The sequence below is a fragment of the Nerophis lumbriciformis genome, linkage group LG14 (assembly GCF_033978685.3).
Source record: "Nerophis lumbriciformis linkage group LG14, RoL_Nlum_v2.1, whole genome shotgun sequence".
Lineage (NCBI taxonomy): Eukaryota > Metazoa > Chordata > Actinopteri > Syngnathiformes > Syngnathidae > Nerophis > Nerophis lumbriciformis.
In genome coordinates this window covers 26385869-26409720 of record NC_084561.2, presented here as the reverse complement: position 1 = coordinate 26409720, position 23852 = coordinate 26385869, and the positions used below count along the sequence as shown (strand labels likewise).

General features: G+C 36.9%; 1 protein-coding gene across 1 annotated transcript; it reads left to right on the top strand.

Moving 5' to 3' along the window:
• Positions 1-10: 10 nt before the first annotated feature.
• On the top strand, positions 11-23136 carry atg4c (autophagy related 4C, cysteine peptidase). The gene is made up of 11 exons (XM_061975722.2): positions 11-169; positions 249-379; positions 4077-4160; positions 4365-4595; positions 8764-9109; positions 9852-9922; positions 12024-12226; positions 14774-14852; positions 15613-15689; positions 20489-20608; positions 22865-23136. The coding sequence occupies exons 2-11, from the start codon at positions 304-306 to the stop codon at positions 23030-23032; spliced, it is 1455 nt and encodes a 484-aa protein (XP_061831706.2). The 5' UTR covers positions 11-169; positions 249-303; the 3' UTR covers positions 23033-23136.
• The last annotated feature ends 716 nt before the right edge of the window (positions 23137-23852 follow it).

The following is a 23852-nucleotide window of genomic DNA, read 5'->3' as shown; positions in this document are numbered from 1 at the left end:
ACCTGCTTCCTCAAAATGTAAACATTGCAGTTTTGCTAGTCGAAGTTCAGCGTTATGTTCCACTGCACGGTGTGGGAGACGTAGAAAGGATTACATTATTTTGGTCGTCGGAATGTGACATTATCTTGAAGTGATTTCCATTGAAAGTCCACCGTTACATAATTTTAAGGTAATAACATTTTCTATGTAATTTTCACACGATTAAACAGTCGGTTGCTTGCAGCTGACTGTTACATGCATGTACACAGTTGTAGCGGCATTTCGCTGTAGTGCTGGAATGGGTATCACCCCTCCTGGGTCCAAATGGAGAACCAAGGGAGCGACGAGGTGGAAAAAATGAAGACAAAGTTCTTGTCTGTGTGGCACAATGTGAAATACAGTAAGTAAGCTTGAACACACACACACACTCACCGTATTATTCAGGGGTGCCCAAACTTTTGTACAGCAACAACTTAAATTTGGATGCGTTTTTGCAGTCAAGATGCTAAAACTAATGTAAACAGACGTAGCTCAATATATCCTATCCTAGCTTTGTGTTATAGTTGACAAATAATGTGACTCTAATAATCATACGACTCATTAATCATAGCACTAATCGGATGAAGAACTCATTTAATTTTTATGAGGTGCCAAGGGCCAATAAAAAAAAGCTGAATGAAATATGTACTGTAAAATTGTGCTACTGACACTGAATGTACATACTACTGCAGTGGATCTCAGCCTTTTTTCAGTGATGTACCCCCTGTGAACATTTTTTTAATTCAAGTACCCCCTAATCAGAGCAAAGCATTTTTGGTTGAGAAAAAAAAAGAGATAAAGATGTAAAATACAGCACTATGTCATCAGTTTCTGATTTATTAAATTGTATAATTTGTTGTGGTCTTTCTTGAACTATTTGGAAAAAAATATATATAAAATTAACTAAAAACTTGTTGAAAAATAAACAAGTGATTCAATTATAAATAAAGATTTCTACACATATAAGTAATCATCAACTTAAAGTGCCCTCTTTGGGGATTGTAATAGAGATCCATCTGGATTCATGAACTTAATTCTAAACATTTCTTCACAAAAAAAGAAATCTTCAACATCAATATTTATGGAACATGTCCACAAAAAATCTACCTGTCAACACTGAATATTGCATTGTTGCATTTCTTTTCACAGTTCTTTTTGACAGACATTTAAAAAAATCTCACGTACCCCTTGGCATACCTTGAAGTACCCCCAGGGGTACGCGTACCCCCATTTGAGAACCACTGTACTACTGTACATACAGGTTCAGTAATTAAATGTATAAAGTGGTTTTCCATATCTATAGCAGTGGTTCTAAATTTAGTTTTACCAAGTACCACATCAAAAAACACTTGGCTCTCAAAGTACCACCATAATGACCCACATTAAAATACAGTAGCGTAGTATCAATCAATCATAGTTTATTTAGATAAATGGTACATGTATACATTGTATAGCGCTTTTCTACCTTTAAGGTACTCAAAGCGCTTTGACACTATTTCCACATTCACCCATTCACACACACATTCACACACTGATGGCGGGAGCTGCCATGCAAGGCCCTAACCACGACCCATCAGGAGCAAGGGTGAAGTGTCTTGCTCAAGGACACAACGGATGTGACAAGGTTGGTAGAAGGTGGGGATTGAACCAGGAACCCTCAGGTTGCTGGCACGGCCACTCTCCCAACTGCGCCACGCCGTCCCCTTAATCACAAGTGTCTCAAAGGGCTGCACAAGCCACAACGACATCCTCAGCTCAGATCCCACATCAGGGCAAGAAAAAACTCAACCCAATGGGATACAATGGGAAACCTTGGAGGGGACCGCAGATGTGGGAAACCCCCCCCCCCCTTTCAGCAGGGGATCATCTTGAGTGGAGACAGGTCAGAGACGTCCCCAACTGATGCACAGATGAGTGGTCCACCCCGGGTCCTGACTTTGAACAGCTAGCGCCTCATCTGTGGGCACCTAATAATCCCTTCACGCAGGAGATGGGGGCAGAGCAGAAAAGGGTCTGGTCTAAAAGGGGGGTCTATTTAAAGGCTTGCGTATACAAATGAGTTTTAAGATGGGACTTAAATGCTTCTACCGAGGTAGCATCTCTAACTGTTACCAGGAGGGCATTCCAGAGTACTGGAGCCCGAATAGAAAACGCTCTATTTTGGGCTTTGGAAATCACTAATAAGCCGGAGTTCTTAGAACGCAGATTTCTTGCCGAGACATATGGTACAATACAATCAGCAAGATAGGATGGAGCTAGACCGTTTAGTATTTTATACGAAAGTAGTAAAACCTTAAAGTCACATCTTAAGTGCACAGGAAGCCAGTGCAGGTGAACCAGTATAGGCGTAATATGATCAAACTTTCTTGTTTTTGTAGTAGGCCTAAGTTTTTATTATAAACAAGGCAGAAGTTTTATTTAACTAGTATATTTAATATTTTGGCCACTGTAACATTACACACAGTTTGAACAGTAACACAGTGTTAGAATATAGTAAAATACAATAGTGTACTTAAATATTGAATCAAATAAAATGATTGCACATGTAAGTTAAAGTACCACTAGTGGTACACATACCACAGTTTGAGAGTCAGTTCTTTATAGATTCACTCCACACAGAGTGAATTATGTATAAAATCTTTATCGGTATTTTGTGTTTAATTTCTTAATATGTTTTATGATTATAGCTGGTTATACCTAATAATACAAACTCAAAACTCAGTATGTCATAACATGTTTAAAAAGTTAAATAGTTCGATATTGTAAACTGCTGGTTTGTGCTCTAATCAGAAAATGATCCTCCTGAGTCTTGATCTGAAATATTATTTTGAATTGAATTCATTCAATATTGATTCATCAGTGTCAGTACAAAACTATTATTATTATTGCTTTATGATAGTTTTTGATACTGCTGTTATAGTACAACATACTGTGCTTGAGTCACTGAGAAATGGCTCACACTGACTTATGTGTGATGTTTTCCTCACTCACTGACAAGCCGTCTGTTGTGTTACCGTCTGTTTTTAAAACGTCAAATGGTTTTACAGCGCAGTTTATAGAACCGCAAGCAGAAACAAGGAACTGTTTTGTAGTTAGGTCTATTTCAAGTCTGAGCCACAGTACAGGATGATGACTGTTGTACTGTAGGTGTGGCTTTTCAGCTTGATATATACATTTATTGGGGTGTCCAATCCAATTTTTGATATTGAATATTGGTTCGATCTGTAACAAAATGAGTGTTTGCTTGCATCTAAAAGCTCTGATATAAGAAGCTCTGATAGAAGCAGTCATGTTGCATGTTTACTTGTGCTAAGCTGGACAGCCAGTTAACATATACATGTCCACCAATAAGAACACAAAGTTGGTCTTTTCTTGTATTTTAATAGTCATTTACAAAAGGTAAACTTGTTAGGTTATAGGCTTCATCAGAGATCGCATCTACACAACAGCGAAGCACACAATAGCGCACAAGCTAGAAATATGTAATAAGTGTCCTAAACTGAACAATATTGCCGTCTCAAACACAGCTTTTTCCAATATAAACAAGTATCAAATAATTATAGTTGTGTATTACTTACAGATACAAAGTCTCCAAGACAGAAGCATATTAGGAAGTATCCCGTAAGACACGAGTCCGCATCATTCCATTTACTGCGTCATGATTTCAACCTAATAAATTATTGTGACCACTAGGGGTTGCTAAAATAACAAATATCACTCCACTTAAAGTTAAGCGTCAAATCTAAAGACGGCATAAGTCCATTCTAGACGGTTAGTAATGAATAGGTTAGTGTTTTTCATATCTGCCATTTTTCTCAGAGTAATTTGACTCGATCAAACCTTTTTGAACATTCCACTCTACAAAACAATACAGTATGTATTATTTGTGCTGATATCGTATCAGATCAATATTGGTATTGGCCAACACTCTAGGCTTCAATATTGGTACTGTAGAAAGTGAAACTGTTGTATCAGGACACCTCTATATATTTAGATCCATTCAACCTGTTGTCTTTAACTATAAACCAAAAAATTAAAACATATTTTTATTTTTTTAGGTTGGGCTCTGAAGTCAAAGACCTCATTCAGCAGAAATTCTCCTGTTTTTCTTCTGGGAAAATGTTACCACTTTAAGGTAGAAGGTATGCAGTGCATTTTAAAAATGTTGTTCTTTTCAGCAACTTCCCCATTACTTTACCATTCTCATTTTTTCTTTTGTTAGTTTGATTAATGTTTTTTTTTTTTTTAATTCACCAACTTCTATGGGATCTTTTTCACATCTAAGATTAGAACCCTAAGACAAAAACGATTTGGCTTTCAGAATGAATCGGTTTCATTTTCCCCAGACGATGACGACGTGTCAGAAGGCTGTTTGGAAGCATCCAATGAAGACTTTGTCATGGGAAATGTTGAGGATTTCCGAAAGGATTTTGGATCTCGTGTGTGGCTAACATATCGGGAAGAGTTTCCCCCTCTGTCTGGCTCTGCACTGACGTCTGACTGTGGTTGGGGCTGCATGCTGCGGGCTGGACAGATGATGCTGGCCCAAGCGCTAATTCTGCACTTTTTGGGCAGAGGTGAGTGTTTTTATCACACTTTGCTCATGTGAATCCATGACCTGACCGGGCACTGCAAGGACTTGTAGTATGCAAAGCTTAAAGGGGAACTGCACATTTTTGGAATTCTGCCTTTAATTCACAATCCCTATGAAAGACTAGAACACATATCCATCCATCCATCTTTTACCGCTTGTCCCGCACATATTTTTAACTTTTTTTATTCATTGTAATTATATATATATATATATATATATATATATATATATATATATATATATATATATATATATATATATATATATAATGTGGCACACATTGTTAGTGCTCAACTTTTAAACAGCTGTACTGGGTCCCAATCCTGGTGTCAGGAAGTTTTGCAAGTTTTTGTTTTAATTATGTAATTTTTTTATTTTGCACTTAAATAACAAGTTATTGAACAATTTCTTCCCCATGAATTTGTTTTAGTACAAACATGTATCAAATTAAATCCAAGTTTGATTGAAATTGATTGATTGGACACCCCTGCTATAGAGATTTAAGGATTTAAGGGCCATTCCACCAAATTGGTGCCAGGATTTAAAAGGTATAAAAAATATTGGGAGCGTGCATTCAGTATTTGGCTTTTCCACTATTATTTTGTCATTATTATTATAAAATATATAAATAAATCTTATATTATTTTTTATTTTATATTATTGAAATACCAAGTTTAGTATTTGAGCTTTTTGGGAAACTCCAATGGGAAGGAGTCACGGCCAAAGTGTCAACGTGGTAAATATTATTATTAGTACAATATATTCAAACCTTTATGATTGTTTTATTCTTTGAAGAATAAATATTCATTTGTGCAGTTACAGAGCCTTGATTTTAGTGGGGTTATTGCACAGTCATAGCCATAAATGCAGCAATTGTAATCAGAATTGGCAAAATAATTTATTTCTGTGTTTCAGTTTTCATCATTGGTTTTCTCATTTTTGGCCAAGAATTAAAATTTCGGTGCACCTCTAGATTTCATCAATTAATCGTTTCAGCCCGAAAGTAAAGTCCTTAAAATCCCAATAAAATGAACTGCAAAACAAATTTTTATTAAGCAAAGTGTCCCAGCGTTTTGACAGCGGTTAAAATTTCAGCACAGTATATAAAGTATTTTTTTTTACCTTTGCATTATCAGTAAACATGAGAAAAAAGGGAGACTTTACTGTAAAAACAGGTCTGTTATTAACTACGAATATTTTTTTGGTATTGATAACCAGTGTTGGGACTAACGCGTTACAAAGTAACGCGTTACTGTAACACCGTTACTATCGGCGGTAACTAGTAATCTAACGCGTTATTTTTTATATTCAGTAACTCCGTTACCGTTACTACATGATGCGTTACTGCGTTATTTTGCGTTATTTTTTATGTAGTATCGGCTAGAAACTGAGAAGATCTGAGTGTTGCAGCGATGCTGAAGAGGCGACAAAAAAGAGGCGCGCCGCGCGCTGTCTGTGTGTACGTGTGTGTGTGTGTGTGTGTGAGTGTGTGTGTGTGGGAGGGGGCGTGTCTGTGTCTACTATCAAGACGTCATGGCGAACCCCGAAGCCGAGTTTCTTAAAATGGAGATATTTTCAGTACGTTTCTTTTATCGACCACAAAGAAAAGAACATTTTAGCTGAATGTAAGTTTCAAATATGCTGAAACAGCGACAAAAACAACATGCTTCGACGAAGCTAGTAAAGAGACACACACTTCACCTCCACCTCCAACAGCGGCTGGATTTTAATGAGGCACTGCACACTGAAGGTACACACACTCTGTCAATTCTCTTATATACTCTTTCATTTTAAGCTTTTAGAGTGTTTGATTATCACATCACTCTAAATGTTTAGACTATAAAGTTCACAAACCTAAACAGGGATACTAGTGGGCCAGGCTAATATTTCCTTTTCTCTAAACTAAGTGGGGAAATGTGTAGAGTGTTCTGGGCTTCAGACATGATTTGATTTCAGAATTCCTTGAGAAAACGCCTGGTTAGGCTTTATGTATGTAGTGTGTGCCTTTCTTGTTTTACAGCTATTGTTATTATGCTGTTTGTTACTTATGTATGTTAAGTTGCAGCTATTTAAAATAGTTTTGTCAATTTGTTCTGGTCTGAAACAAATTGGCCCTTTAAAACATATCTTTGTCTTTGTGTGTTGTATGTAGAGCACATTGCTTAGCAGAGTTCAGTGATGCAAATGCATGTCAAGTTGATCAACAGATTGTATTATTCTCCAGTGCAATAACAGTACTAAAATGAAGGCTAAAAGGGCATTAAATGGGGCCTTAAAAAAATAAAAAATAAAATATATAAGTAACTAAATAGTTACTTTTCACAGTAACGCATTACTTTTTGGTTTAAGTAACTGAGTTAGTAACTGAGTTACTTTTGAAATAAAGTAACTAGTAACTGTAACTAGTTACTGGTTTTCAGTAACTAAACCAACACTGTTGATAACACTAAAGGTGGTCAGTCGTCGTCTGTCCCATTTATTGTATTTTGGGTTGTCTTGTAGCACTGGTTGAAATTATAATTACATAATTGAAGACACCAAATGCCAACACTTGAACATTAAAGTGTGTCAAAGCTGCGATTAAGAGGCGGTCAGTCCACGGTGTACTCACCCTCTTATACATAAATCAGCTATTGAAAATGATTAGATGGACAGAGAGAGTATTTAACTTTATTTTTTAGGTATTTTCACCCAGAAACAGAAAGTTTCCCACTAAAATCTGCTGCTTTCCTCTGGCCTTCTGACGCGTCCTCGGTTTTATGCGTCCCCATAATCGGATGGCATGCCATTTTAATGTGATCATTTTGAAAACAATATTTAAAACATGCCTTTCTGTCTATTGTAAAGTATGCCATTAATGAAATATTTCTCAATAAAATGAGTAATTGCCGGTTAAGGATATTTATTGATCAATTTCACTTGGATTCTCTTTGAATCAAGGTCATATTGTTAATGCTTTCGATTTGACTTAGTCCTTGTTTTTTATAGCCAGAGACACTTCCCTTCCCTTCATTTTTAGCTCCCTCCCTGTTTGAAAGGAGAAGGTGCAATTAAAGGGGAATACTGTGTCGTTAATATTTGTAATTTGATAAAATTACACCTTTTTGGTTCTCTGAAGTGCTCAAGATTCTGTCTCTTTAAAGCTTGTGGAGGGTGGGGGGATTGAAAGATCAGGCCCAGAAAGCGCTCTCAAAGACTTGGTCAAATTATTACCTATCATTGCTTCCCATAATTCTTGGGTGTCAAACTCAAGGCCAGGGGGCCAGATCTGGCCCTCCACATCATTTTATATGGTCCCCTAAAGCCGGGAATTAATAAACATCAATAAAGTATTTTATCTTTCCATCTCCATTTTGACAGAAATACATGTACTAAGTGCAGTTGCATATATTTTAGACTTTGATATTATCCAATATTGCAACAAATATTATATTTTCATACATTCCACACATTTTTGTTTGTTTGAAATCATTATTCAATTATCTGCCTATGATTTTAAAGCAAATTATGCATCCAATTGTACACTGTAGAAAATGGACAAATAGATTTTATAGTAAAAAAAAAAAATAGCAGCTCAATCGCCAGAATTTCACCGTAAAAACAGTGGTACGGATATACTATGTCCAGTAATATGCTGTAAGAACAAATACATTTTACTGTAAAATTCTGGCAATTCAGCTGCCAGTTTTTACCACAGAATCTACACATGTTTTTTGTGTAGGTAAAAATATATATATATAATAATCAAATGCATAGGCAATTGTGTCATAATTTAATGAGATGAATGCTTTTGTTTATTATTATAATATTTTTATATTTATATTCATTATTCGCTGTTACAAGCGGCCCGAAGAGTGCACCCATAACTGGCCCTCAATGAGAGCAAGTTTGACACCCCTGCCATAATTAATACCTATATAGTAAACAAGAAGCAAAGAACACCCTGGGTTTTATTTATGGATTTATGTATTTTCCTTTCAGGCTATGTGATTTACTATTTAAAAAATCCATAACTCCCTACAAACATACTAATGTAACCATTAATATTGACAATATGACACAGTAGTCACACTTTTTCCTTCTTCGAAAAGTCGGACAGAGATTTTTTTTACATACAGTATGATATAACTTATTTAATTATATCTTTCCAGAATGGACCTGGTCAGAAGCACTGCAGCTTCAGCCTTTAGACACGGAGACGTGGACCACTACTGCTGCAAAGCGCATGGTAGCGTCCCTAGAAGCCTCCCTGCATGGCACCCAGAGCAAGCCATCCTCTAATCCTGGCTCACCGGCCGTACCTCAGGCTCAGGCTGCACGGTCTGCAGAGGAAGCAGATGCCCATTTAAAAGAAATGTATCACAGGACACTGGTTTCATGGTTTGGAGACAACCCATCTGCCCAACTGGGCCTGCACAGACTGGTGCACTTAGGCCTAACAATGGGGAAGCAGGCAGGGGACTGGTATGGACCTGCTGTGGTAGCACACATTCTCAAGTAAGTCCTTAAAGTTGAACAATTTCCCTTGTGGATCATTAAAGTTTGTCTAAGTCTAAGTGTAAGTGAATTTAATATAATATGTAAATATAAATATGTATATGTGTGTGTGTATATACATATATATATATATATATATATATATATATATATATATATATATATATATGTATATGTATGTATGTATGTATGTATGTATGTATATATGTATGTACATATGTGTATGTATATATATATGTATATATACACATATATGTATATATACGTATATGTGTAATGTGTATATATGTATGTGTATGGACAAGCGGTAGAAAATGGATGGATATATATATATATATATATATGAGTGTGAATGTTGTCTGTCTATCTGTGTTGGCCCTGCGATGAGGTGGCGACTTGTCCAGGGTGTACCCCGCCTTCCGCCCGATTGTAGCTGAGATAGGCTCCAGCGCCCCCCGCGACCCCAAAGGGAATAAGCGGTAGAAAATGGATGGATGGATATATATATATATATATATATATATATATATATATATATATATATATATATATATATCTCACAATTTTTATGCACGCTTTAAAGGGATGTAGGTTTAGCTGCACAATGTTGAATAAATAATATACTAGCAGCACATGTACATATCTACCCTGAAGACCAACTGCGAAGTTAACAGCTAACTGTTACGTTTCACGTGTAAACTTTGGGCATTCTCAATCTGTCTGTCTCCCCCCACTCTTTCAGGAAAGCCATAGAGGAAGCAATGGACCCCGCCCTGGCGGGTGTATCTGCTTATGTCTCCCAGGATTGTACAGGTATGGAAGTTATGGAAGTTCATTTGTGTCATTTTTACCAAAGCTTTTTTTGTGTTTGAATTTTCTGAACTTAATTTTTTTAACATCAAATTAGGCTCACAATTTTATTGAATAAAAAAGTGTGAGCAATAAAATAATTTACACACTATTTCAGCCAGCCAGGAGCTTTTATGTCATCTTACTTATCAAAGCAGTCACAGTAACAATCTAAATGTTATGTTATCACTGCACCTTAACCGTAATCTAAACACGGAAGTGAAGCACCACCCACCTCTTTTGACGCGCGCACCGGGTGTTTGCTGCAGGGATGTTGCCTCTTCTCACGGCGAAAAATAGTCCTTTCTTGTCAGGAGAACAACTTGCCATGGCTTTGAACCTGATATTTCCATAAGGTAGACTTTCCTTTGTCCATTTCTGCTTGCTTGTGGCTTATCAGTGGCAAGTGAACTGCAGCCAAGTTACCCCCGCTACGACACGGCTCGAGGGTCAAAAAGGAAGTGTTCGTATTAATTGGCCGTTAAAAAAATTAGTGCCGTTATTGAAATTTATAGTCAACGCGTTATTATCGCGTTAACTTTGACAGCCCTAATAAAAGGTTTTAGTAATAAAGACACACATTAACCTCCATAGAAAATGACCTATTGATACTACAAAATGCTGAAATTGCTGCGAGTTTATACTTTCTACACCATATCTCATTACCTTCAGAGATGCTGTAAAGCTGCTGAGTGTAGTTAAAGTCTCATTGTGTCTGTTTTCCAAAAAAACACATCATAACTAAAACTGTTAACTACCCAAATAGTCTCACAGAATACAATACCAACAGAAGTGAGTACATCCTTCACATTAGAGAAACAAGTTAAGTACTGAGTACAGTATCTTCTCAAGGGACGATACTATAGAAATTCAACTTTCTTTCTTTCTTTCTTTCTTTAGTTTATTTCGAACATGAACACACTTACAACATAATACATCACACAATTTCATATCATTCACTTTACATCATGTCCGAAAAGGAGTAGAAAGAAGCAAAGCTTATTTAATCCTACCCCTTTCCCACTTCAGAGCGTTTACAAATATATACATCATTTACTGACCTTTTTATAATAGATATAGATCTGTGAATTAGTATATACAACAGTTTTGTAATATGTAATTAATTAAATCAGTCATTATTAACATACTGAGATGAAGAATATCTTTGGAGGAGTCAGCGTACTGTTTGCACAGCAGTGTAGGTTTACTATTTACTGTAAACAACAAAACGCTAAAAACAGTAATACCTCAACTTATAAGCTTAGATGGTTCTGTGACGCAGCTCTTAACTCCGCCAATTGAAATTGATTTAAATCAATTTAATTGGTACTCGCCCCGCCCCCAAAAAAGTGTCATGCCTTTTAAAATAACAAAAAAACATTTCTAAATAAATTAATATTGTATAAAAACAATACAATAGAATGTACTACTACAGTTGTTTATGAAGTAATGTAATAATAATGTACAGAATTTACCTCGGAAAGTAGACTTCTTCAGTATCTCCTTCTAGCTGTTTCTCTGGCAAACACACCATCGACAGAATTTCTATGTTTTCATGCATAAATGTTCGCCGTATTATTATAATATTCTTGGCTGGCGTTACTCATTCTGTTTTAATATGGTGCAGGCTAGCAGCACGACGTTCAAATTGTTTCCGCTTGGTCATGTTTTTATTAATTTATTTCTTTAAGTTGAGGTTCCACTGTAGTAGAGCCCACATAAGTACGTCTGGCACAATGTGACGTCAATGTGATCTAACTGTTAAAAATATATAATCAAATCAACGTCGCCAATTGAAATTAATTTAGATACATTTTAATTGGTCCTTGTCCCCCCCAATGTACCGGTAATATGCCTTTTAAAACAAAAACAAACTTTTAGATAAAACATATTGAAATCAATGCATGGCTTTTTAGGAAGCCAACATTTTAACAATACTGTATATTTATTATTGTATTTGTTGGTAACTGTACTTCATTATACATATATTTTGTGAAGCAACAAGTAAGGTGAGAACAAATGACACCTCAAATTATAACATGCTACTACTATTGATCTTCCCCAGTGTACAGCGCTGATGTGGTCGATAGCCACAAGGCACCCAGAGCAGGGCACCCGTCTGCTGATGCGTCACATGCCCCGCCCCCTCCACAAAACAACCAATCAGCGTCTGCATTCACCTTGCCAGACAGTCAAGCTGTTATTATTCTCATCCCTGTGCGACTGGGAGGAGAGAAAACCAACCCTGACTACTTTAACTTTGCGAAGGTGAGAAATGCATACAAACAATATGCTTTTCATATTTGAGTGTAGCTGGTAAATGCAATGATAAAAGTGTGTAGAGACCACTGTGTGGACGAATGAAATCAAAATACTTGTTGGTTTTAAGTGATGGGAATTTCAGCTCTTTAAAAAGAGATGGTTCTTTCGGCTCCCAAGACTCCTGAGATTGCTTTTGTTGCTTGAATTTGTTTATTATCAAAATAAGTGTAAAATTATTTTTTATGTAAAATCATAAATATATCAGTTGTTTGTTCTTGTTTATGTGTGTGGTCAAAATGGAACAAATTGCTACAAAAAACAAACTATAAAACAAACAAGACCTATCTTAATGCAGACAAAAAGGTCCAATCTGGTTGTGTGTTTTGTGAAAAAACTAAACAATACACAACTTAATATATACATTAAAATATGCAAACAACCCGTTATATTTGACAGCCCTAATATTAAAAAAATTGAAAAACTATAATAACAAGCATGATGATTGTTTTTATGGCTAGCTCTGGTTTTTTGTGTCTAATAGTTTTTGTCAGTCTGAGAGGGACAAGCAGTAGAAAATGAACGGATGGATACATCCAACTTTTCATTTATTTACAGTATTTATCTGCTGACAACGCGCACAACCCTGTGTGCCTTTTGTACACCATTGTTCATCGTCCTACGTCATGGGTGCCCAAACTTTTTTCACCGAGGGCCACAGACTATCAAATCGAAAGATGTGGTGGCCATTTTGGTAGTTTTCACCTTTAAATCCAGTACAATATATCGATTTTCGTCAAATAACTAGAAAATGCAATTTCGGTAGACATTTCCTATGAATGCTGAAAAGCCAAAGCTGAACTGAATTGCTAACAGTTAGCACACTGGTCAGATAGCTTCAAGTAACAAAATAATTGAGCTAAAAAAAGCTAGCATGCTAACAGCTCTATGTTAACATGTTAACAAAAACATGGTTAAAGTTAGCATTAGTGAAATGCCAAAATATATGCCACTGAGGTGTATACCTGCTAAATAACCTTAAAAAAATCTAACAAGCTAATTTTAGCATGCTAAAACGCTAACTGTAACATGCGTCAAGTACCAAAATATATTACTCTAAGGCAGTGGTTCTTAACCTTGTTGGAGGTACCGAACCCCACCAGTTGCATATGCGCATTCACCGAACCCTTCTTTAGCGAAAAATAAAATGTTTTTTTTTTTTTAATTCAAGAAGTTATATGTTTTTGGTAACACTTTAGTATGGGGAACATATTCTAAGTAACAAAGACTTAGTTTAGAGTTATTAGGACACTAGGGGAACATATGCTAAGTAACAAAGACTTAATTTAGAGTTATTTGGACACTAGGGGAACATATTCTAAGTAACAAAGACTTAATTTAGAGTTATTTGGACACTAGAGGAACATATTCTAAGTAACAAAGACTTTAATTTAGAGTTATTTGGACACGAGGGGAACATATTCTAAGTAACAAAGACTTAATTTTGAGTTATTTGGACACTAGGAGAACATATTCTAAGTAACAAAGACTTAATTTTGAGTTATTTGGACACTAGGGGAACATATTCTAAGTAACAAAGACTTAATTTATAGTTATTTGGACACTAGGGGAACATATTCTAAGTAATAAAGACTTCATTTAGAGTTATTTGGTTAGGGTTAGGGTCAGGGTTAGAGGGTTAGGGTTGTAATAAGGCCATGCCGAATAAAGGCATTAATAAATACTTAATAATGACTAGTTAAGAGCCAATATGTTACTAATTTGCATGTTAACAAACAACTAATTAATGGTGAATATGTTCCCCATACTAAAGTGTTACCATGTTTTATTCCTGGTACACAAAATGAACCGTGCATGAACATCACCTTGTTCAAACAACAAAACCAACACAGTGCATAAACTGACAACAAATTACACACCTGCAAATCAGTCAGCTGTTGCCGTATCCGTAATACGCCGATAGGGAGAAGTTGGTATTTACACGATGAGTCGGGTGTGTTTTGACCTCCGCCGAACCCCTGAGGCCGACTCACCGAACCCCTAGGGTTCGATTGAACCCAGGTTAAGAACGACTGATCTAAGGTGTGTATCAGCTACCTTGCTGACGTTAGCATTAAGTACCAAAATATGACTAAAAATAAGCTAGCATATCAACATTAGCATGCTATCAGGTAATTAGACAGGTAACAAAATATTTGACTCTAAGCTGTATACCTGCAAAATTAGTAAAAAAAAAAAAAAAAAAAAAAAAAAAAAAAAAAGCTAGCATGCTAATATTAGAATGCTAACTATTGTGCTGCGGGCCGTTAAAAAATTAGGTGCGGGCCGCAAATGGTCCCCGGCCGCATTTTGGACACCCATGTCCTATATTCTATGCCCTCACTTCTGTAAATATGCTCTTCATAAGAGAAAAAAACCACAGCCTGTTCACTTCAAAGAGCCGGATTATTTGCGAATGACACATCACGATTGTATTGACAATAAGGCAGAAGACTGAAACAAACTAATGCAATATCTATTTTTCATTGAACATAGAGAATGCTAAGTCTGGAGTACTGTCTCGGCATCATTGGAGGGAAGCCCAAGCAGGCCTGCTACTTTGTAGGATTTCAAGGTGAGTATTTTGCCCAATAGAAGACAACAGAGAAAGAGAGAGAGAGAGAGGTTAGTGTGAACTGTGAACAGCAGTTTTATTTGCATAAAATACCCTTTCTTTTAAAGCAAGTTAATGTATTTCTTTTTGCACATGGAAAACGCAGAGCAGATGAAAGGAAGTGAAGCAGGGCTTACTTTATTCTCTCTGACCCATCAAAGACTTGCCCATTTATCACAAGTAAACCTCGCAAGTTGTGGGGCTGTAATTGATTTCCATAAGAGGCATGCATTCAATTTCTTCCAGGCTCCAAAGTGAGCCACTCTTCATCACCTTCAGATGCTGGGAGGAACCTTCAGTTGTACATCTTGGCAGTCAATATTAGCTCATTTACATTTGACCAACGTGATCTACGGCATTGGCTGATATGTGAATGACAAGCGATGCGTTGCCTCTGCCAAAGCGCGGCTCAGCTCCGCATTCATCACATGCAAATGCTTGCATATAATTGCATGTTTGTTAAAGTGATCCTCCCCCAGCTGACACGTGCACAAATTAAATTGTGTTAAAAATGTGCTGTACAAAAGCATCCGATTATACATAATTTAATCCTCCCGCAGTGGATATTAAAAAGCAGCAACCGACTGGGAGGCATAGTTGATGCGAGCAACAGCCGAGCATGTGGATAACTTTAAACTACTCTACATAGAAATTGGTAGGGGGCACATTTTTGTAATGATCACTGTTTTTGAATAACTTGTCTTGTGTTTTGTCCTTGCAGATGACAGCTTGATTTACCTGGACCCTCATTACTGTCAGTCTTTTGTGGACGTCAGCACCAGCGATTTCCTTCTGCAGGTAATGAAAACTACACAAAGGAGCTGACTATAGTCGCTAATGTGTGAACGTAATCATTTTTGTTCATACTTAATGGTATGTGTGATGCCTTATCGCTGTTAATTGGTTCCGGGGCTGACCGTGGCAAATTAATTTCCGCCAAGTAGGAATTATGAATGTAATATTTTCACAGCTAGAGCATAACAACCTGTTCAACACCTTCTAAATAGAGAGTCCCACAGTTATGAAATAGCACCCAAATAGTCACCTTTACACTTGTTTAACGCAATATAGCAGACATAACGATCGAAAATAAGACACATACTGAAATGACTTTAGTAGCCATGGTCTCAGTGGCCAATACTACTGTAGTAAATGGAATGGAATGGAACATTGTCATCATTGCACTAAAAAAGTACTGCAAAATTTGTTTTCAGTACAACCCGTCCAAGAACAGGCATACAGACAGAGTAGATAGAACAGTAAGACTGATCATTCGCCACAACGGTGGCGCCCTGTAAAAAGGTAGTTGGAAAAAGGTTAACATAGGGACAGGAGGAGGAGGAAAAAAAAGCAAATCCCAAACTAAGCTCCAATGGGGTGGAGTTAAGTTTGAGACCAGAAAAAACTTTGAGCAATGCACATATGATTATATTACGGCACACAAAAGTCTGGGTGCCCACAGCTTTGCCCATCCCATAAATCATATGCGGGAGCTTTAGGGCACCTTGAAAGGCTGGCAGCATCTTCCGAATTTGTCGATACACCAGGGCAACACTTACTCCAATCAGCAGATGTCCTGTTATCGATATCTGAAGGGGTAGATGTGTTCAACGTCCTCGACTAAAAGAATCGCCAGGCACAGGACACTCCACTTCTTCGAGCCAAGAGTCCATTGTTTGTGCAGCCACACACATTCATCAAGACAGACAGGTTCCCCCGAATCCGAGCTTCCCATCGAGAAGATCTTGTCAATTTCGTTGAGAGGCCAGTTGAGCAAAAAAAGTAGTATTGATATTTTTAGTTAATTCAGCCAATTTAAACTTCAGACTGTTAAATATAGGCCAACAATACACAAAACTTGCTTTAAAAAAAATCTGCGATAGTGAAGCCGCAAACTTCAAAGCGCGATAGGATAGGATAGGATAGGTTAGATAGACTTACATAGAGAAGACTACAAATAGAACTCCAAAAATTTTAATATCATGTACAAGTCCAGTGATGCCAGCAATTCAACTTCAAATGTGAAACTAATATGTGATATAACTCAATGCATGCAAATGGAGATATGTCAAGCCTTTATTTATTATAATTTTGATGACCATGGTTTACAGTTTTTGAAAAACCCAAATTTTCTGAGCTTTTAATTTCAAGGTTTTCATAAACTAAGCCATAATCATCCACATTCTATCAAAAGAAGGCTTGAAATATCCTGCATTGCATGTTATAAGCTTATATCATATATTAGTTTCACCTTGTAAATCTAATTGCTGGAATAAACAAAACTTTGCACGATATTCTAATATTTCGAGTTGTACCTGTGTGTGTTTGTATATACAGTACAGGCCAAAAGTTTGGACAATATATATGTATATATACACACACACACACACACACACACACATATATATATATATATATATATATATATATATATATATATATATATATATATATATATATATATATATATATATATATATATTAGAGATGCGCGGATAGGCAATTATTTCATCCGCAACCGCATCAGAAAGTCGTCAACCATCCGCAATCCACCCGATCTAACATTTGATCAGAACTGCATCCGCCCGCCAGCCGCCCGCACCCGCCCGTTGTTATATATCTAATATAGACGATGCAAGGCATTAGTGATGTTATAAAGCTTTTGCCTGTTAAAGAAAGGAGACTGATCCAACGCAGCACAGACATTCGCGTGCCACGCTGTCACGACCCAGACGCAATCATATGGGAGCCGCGCTGAGCGCACCTCCAAGCGCGTCTCGCTGCCGGCGACGGCCGGGTATATGGGCCCGACGCTCCAGCGCCATCCATTTTCAGGGCTAGTTGATTCGGCAGGTGGGTTGTTACACACTCCTTAGCGGGTTCCGACTTCCATGGCCACCGTCCTGCTGTCTATATCAACCAGGGTGAGCCCCACCCCTTTCGTGAGCGCACTGCGCGCGGAGTGACCCCTGTTACGCGCCCCCGGCAACAGGGGTGGCGGGCAGGTAAGCTGCGCGGGCGGAGCGCGCGGAGTGACCCCTGTTACGAGCCCCGGGGCCCCGGCCACGGGGGTGGCGGGCAGGTAAGCTGCTTACCTGCTGCGCGTGACGCCGGCCGCGGCGAAGGCGGACGAGGCGGGGTGTCGGTGCGGTGGGCGCGATGGTGACCCTGGACGTGCGTCTTGGCCCTTCTCGCGGATCGCCTCAGCTACGGCTCCCGGTGGGGCCCTCTCGGGGGAAGGAGCCTCGGTCCCGGACCCCGGCGAGGCGTCGGGGGCCTTCTCCGCTCCGTAAAAGTGTCCATCTCTTTTTTTTTTCTTTTTCTGTTGTGGCATATGCAGCAGCTGCCTGCTCGTTTTTCGTATGTGGGTAACAACATTTAACTATGTATATATATTTCCGAATTGGTTTAACTGCCACCCGCCTGAATCTATTTAAAATCTAATTTTTTTTAATTTCAATCGCCCGACCCGACCCGACCCGACCCGCTGATAAAATCTAATTTTTTAAAATTCCATCCGCCCGATCCGCGGATAATCCGCCGACTCCGCGGTTGTGCCCGCAAACCGCGCATCTCTAATATATATATACACAGGTAAAAGCCAGTAAATTAGAATATTTTGAAAAACTTGATTTATTTCAGTAATTGCATTCAAAAGGTGTAACTTGTACATTATATTTATTCATTGCACACAGACTGATGCATTCAAATGTTTATTTCATTTAATTTTGATGAAAATCCAAAATTCCGTGTGTCACAAAATTAGAATATTACTTAAGGCTAATACAAAAAAGGGATTTTTAGAAATGTTGGCCAACTGAAAAGTATGAAAATGAAAAATATGAGCATGTACAATACTCAATACTTGGTTGGATTTCCTTTTGCCTCAATTACTGCGTTAATGCGGCGTGGCATGGAGTCGATGAATTTCTGGCACTGCTCAGGTGTTATGAGAGCCCAGGTTGCTCTGATAGTGGCCTTCAACTCTTCTGCGTTTTTGGGTCTGGCATTCTGCATCTTCCTTTTCACAATACCCCACAGATTTTCTATGGGGCTAAGGTCAGGGGAGTTGGTGGGCCAATTTAGAACAGAAATACCATGGTCCGTAAACCAGGCACGGGTAGATTTTGCGCTGTGTGCAGGCGCCAAGTCCTGTTGGAACTTGAAATCTCCATCTCCATAGAGCAGGTCAGCAGCAGGAAGCATGAAGTGCTCTAAAACTTGCTGGTAGACGGCTGCGTTGACCCTGGATCTCAGGAAACAGAGTGGACCGACACCAGCAGATGACATGGCACCCCAAACCATCACCCAACCATGCAAATTTTGCATTTCCTTTGGAAATCGAGGTCCCAGAGTCTGGAGGAAGACAGGAGAGGCACAGGATCCACGTTGCCTGAAGTCTAGTGTAAAGTTTCCACCATCAGTGATGGTTTGGGGTGCCATGTCATCTGCTGGTGTCGGTCCACTCTGTTTCCTGAGATCCAGGGTCAACGCAGCCGTCTACCAGCAAGTTTTAGAGCACTTCATGCTTCCTGCTGCTGACCTGCTCTATGGAGATGGAGATTTCAAGTTCCAACAGGACTTGGCGCCTGCACACAGCGCAAAATCTACCCGTGCCTGGTTTACGGACCATGGTATTTCTGTTCTAAATTGGCCCGCCAACTCCCCTGACCTTAGCCCCATAGAAAATCTGTGGGGTATTGTGAAAAGGAAGATGCAGAATGCCAGACCCAAAAACGCAGAAGAGTTGAAGGCCACTATCAGAGCAACCTGGGCTCTCATAACACCTGAGCAGTGCCAGAAACTCATCGACTCCATGCCACGCCGCATTAACGCAGTAATTGAGGCAAAAGGAGCTCCAACCAAGTATTGAGTATTGTACATGCTCATATTTTTCATTTTCATACTTTTCAGTTGGCCAACATTTCTAAAAATCCCTTTTTTGTATTAGCCTTAAGTAATATTCTAATTTTGTGACACACGGAATTTTGGATTTTCATTTGTTGCCACTTCAAATCATCAAAATTAAATGAAATAAACATTTGAATGCATCAGTCTGTGTGCAATGAATAAATATAATGTACAAGTTACACCTTTTGAATGCAATTACTGAAATAAATCAAGTTTTTCAAAATATTCTAATTTACTGGCTTTTACCTGTATATATGTATATGTATATGTATATATATATATATATATATATATATATATGTATATATATATATATATGTATACTGTATACATATATATATACACACACACACACATATATATGTATGTATATATATATATGTGTGTATATATATGCATACATACATACAGGGGAAACTCAAAAATTTTGAAAGACAAGTGTACAAAAAGTGAGAATGATTTGTGGGTTTTCGCAACAAACCAATGCATAAAAGATTAGCACACATCTCAATATACCAATATTGTTTTATGCGTTTGTATGCAGTGGCCTAAAATGTGACAACATACCAGTGCTGTAAGTGTATCGACGCTGTGACAGCAGATGAATAGGATTCCATAGTACGTATACTATACACCCTTCATCTTGAGGAATATCTGAAAGATGTACTTTGTATTCTTCTGTCTAGTCCTATCATTGTCCTTCACCCAAGAAGATGCAGTTTACAAAAATGGACCCAAGCTGCACCATTGGTTTTTACTCCAGAAGTGTCCAAGACTATGAGAAAATCAGCCAAGAGCTGTCTCGGGTAAGAATTGCAATCACTACATCACTATTTCACAATCACGTTGCAAATAAATTAGGGCTGTCAAAGTTAATGCATGTAATTATTCATCAAAAAATATTGTATGATTTCATATGGTCTGCCACATCATTTTGCGTGACCCGCCACATTATTTAAAGTGGCTCACAAAGCCTGAACATAATGTGTGTCATTAAAGCACTTAAAATTTCTTACTAAATACATTAATTTTTGCCATTTTGACGGAAAATAATTTATCTACTGCTTTAAATTGCGTATCTGTTTAACTTTAACATTCTCTCATAATGCAACATCTAAACTGTAATATAATTTGTATTTGTAAAAACAAAAAAAATATTACAAGCAGCCCTATAATGGCACCCATAACTGTAATTTAGCACAGTACAGTAACAGTAGTGCAATATGTCGTAATGAAATAAATGTTCACCTCTTTATGCAATTATGCCACATTTTGTAATAATCAGCTGCATTTTGTCAAACATTTTGACGCATTTACATTTGATTTAGGTTTGACCAAAGAAACATTCTATTAGATTCTTTAAATTTATTGTAAAAAGGATGACATTTTCCCTGTTCCTGCGACAACTTTTCTAATTAAGGCATCACATTCGGTATTTAATGCATCAAATTGTTACATTGCATATGTAAAAAAGTAGAGCACCCGCATTTTGCAATGACTTGTGCAATATGTAATAAGATATTTAAAAATGCTTTCAATAATGTTATTACAAAATGAGGCGGATTATTACACAATGAGGTGAATATTTATTGCATTATTATATGTTGCACCAATATTATGTAATGTGTTGTTAAACACCCTTAATGAATTTTATTTAAAATTTTTACATTTATTTTAATATCAGTCTAATAAAAGAAAATAAAGCCACTTAGGATAAAAATGTACAAAGCAATTTAGAAGACATGCAAATAAAATACTTAAAATACAATACAATACTACAAAAAATAGCAATAATATCAATAATAATACTAATACTAATAATAAAGGTGTTAGTTTATTGTAGAAACTTGACAGTGGAACAAAACAATGTAAATCTATTTCTGTATTTAAAAAAACCCTTTAAAAATCCTGACTATGAAAATATATAACTTTGAGTAAGCTGATGTTTTTATTTATTTTTGTTGTTGTATGTTATGAAATAGAAATATAGCTAATAATCTTCTGAGTTGAATAGAGAATGTTGTATTTGTGTGAATAGGGGGCCGATATTATAAATATATACTTCTTTTTGCTCCTTTTCATTCATGATTTATTTTAATGTTGTATCAATTATTTTTTATTTGATATTAAATAAATTAAATAAAAATAAAAATTGAAGTATAAACAATACAATATATAATGGTGATTAAAACATGAAAGAACAACAAACAAAATCAACCACAATAACATTATTATTATATCATTATAACATTATTTCATCACTATTATCACTTATTATTTCCATCACCTACACAGCCATTAACAAAAAAAAAAACTGTCACAGTTGCTTACACTTGCATTGCATCTGTACTGTAGCCATTATTCACCACAAGCATGAAAGAGTCTTATTTTAATTTAATTTAATAGTTAAATCAAATGAATTAAAGGATACCTTATTTCAAGGTATAACTCATCATCTAATCGAAATGCTTTTTTTTTTTAAATCTTGTGTATATCAGTCATTATGAGTTCCACTATCAACATTGATTAATCTGTTTCAGTATTATTGTGTTTGTTATGATGTGTATAGACTAAAATGCATTTGGATTCTTTAAAAACACATTACTAAATTGCTGTAAATCTCCCAAGAATAAAAGAGATTGGATACAAGTAGTATGACACCCCTTAAGTAAAGCATTTACAAAATGTTAGTGTATGACATTCTGACAATATGTGGGTATTTTTAAAAGTTAATATAAATTTTGCAAGCAAGTAATTAATTGTGAATAGTCAAAATTCAAAAGTGTGATTAATTAGATTTTTAGAAAATAATCATGGGCACAGTATAAATATTTGCACATTCTTCTTTTCAGTTGGGACAAATGGCCACTAGGTGTCAGCATTTAGCCATGTATCTTAAATTGTAGAGCCACTTCAAAACAGCCTTTCCTCCATTAATTATGAGACATTCTCTACATCTATGGTAAAAATCATTTGATTCAATGTTCTCAAAAGACACAAAATAAAACAAAAGGACAGAAGTGTGCAATATTCTGCACCTTTTAAACGCGTTGTGGTTTCAGGTGCTGCAGCCATCAGCGAGCGACAAATACCCAGCGTTCACTATCGTGCAAGGTCATGGCAGAGATTACGACCTGTCAGCAGGTCTGACCCCGGAAAAGAGAGAGTGGCCCTTCATCCGTGACCCGAGAAGGACAATCACCACTGCTGGGGACTTTGTACTACTTTAACAAAACGGTTTGGAACTGCGAACATGGAATTTTTTTCACTGTGTGATGCCTAAAGAAGTCTGTGTGTCTGAGACAGACGTAACATTAAACCTTCGAGAACCAAACCTATTTGTTCACTTTTTGGTGAACTTCTGAAACGCAACAATAGGAGTTAGCTCAATACTGTTGTTTTTGTACAGTATTGGGACTTTTTAGAGCTATGCTTATTTTTATACTAACATGAAGAGGAGGAATGCCGTGGAAGTGCACACTATATTTTTCTTTCCAAACACATTTCACTGTTAGTGCATAGGAATATTAGTCCAGTACCACCACACTTACACTCACTTGTAAAATATTGACGTGTTCTGTTGGTTAAAATAACTTTAAAAGTATTATTTTAGTCACACTTTTCTACATTAAACTAACTGCGTTTGGGAAGATTTTTAAAGGGCCGAAAAGACCAGAAATGTTCCAATCAGGGTTTTATGCAGCCGATTATCCGTGAGTGCGATGGGCAGATATCAGTACTGATCACATACTGTATATCAACTTTAACTTGTTCAATGTATTTATGGTAAGTGATATTGACAGTTTAACAATATCAACACAATATTTGACCGAGTTCATTATTCTCTTTTATTACATTACGAATGTTTAATCAAAACAAAGTCAATAGTTCACAATAACTAATTTAAATCCTTTGGTTTTTGCTCTCAAAGTTGATACACTGATACTACGATATCTTTGGTACTGACACCACCGATTTATGTATCCATCCGCCCTTCTCTTTCTTACGTGTCGTGTACTGACTCTGACAATGTCGACATGCCAACATTAA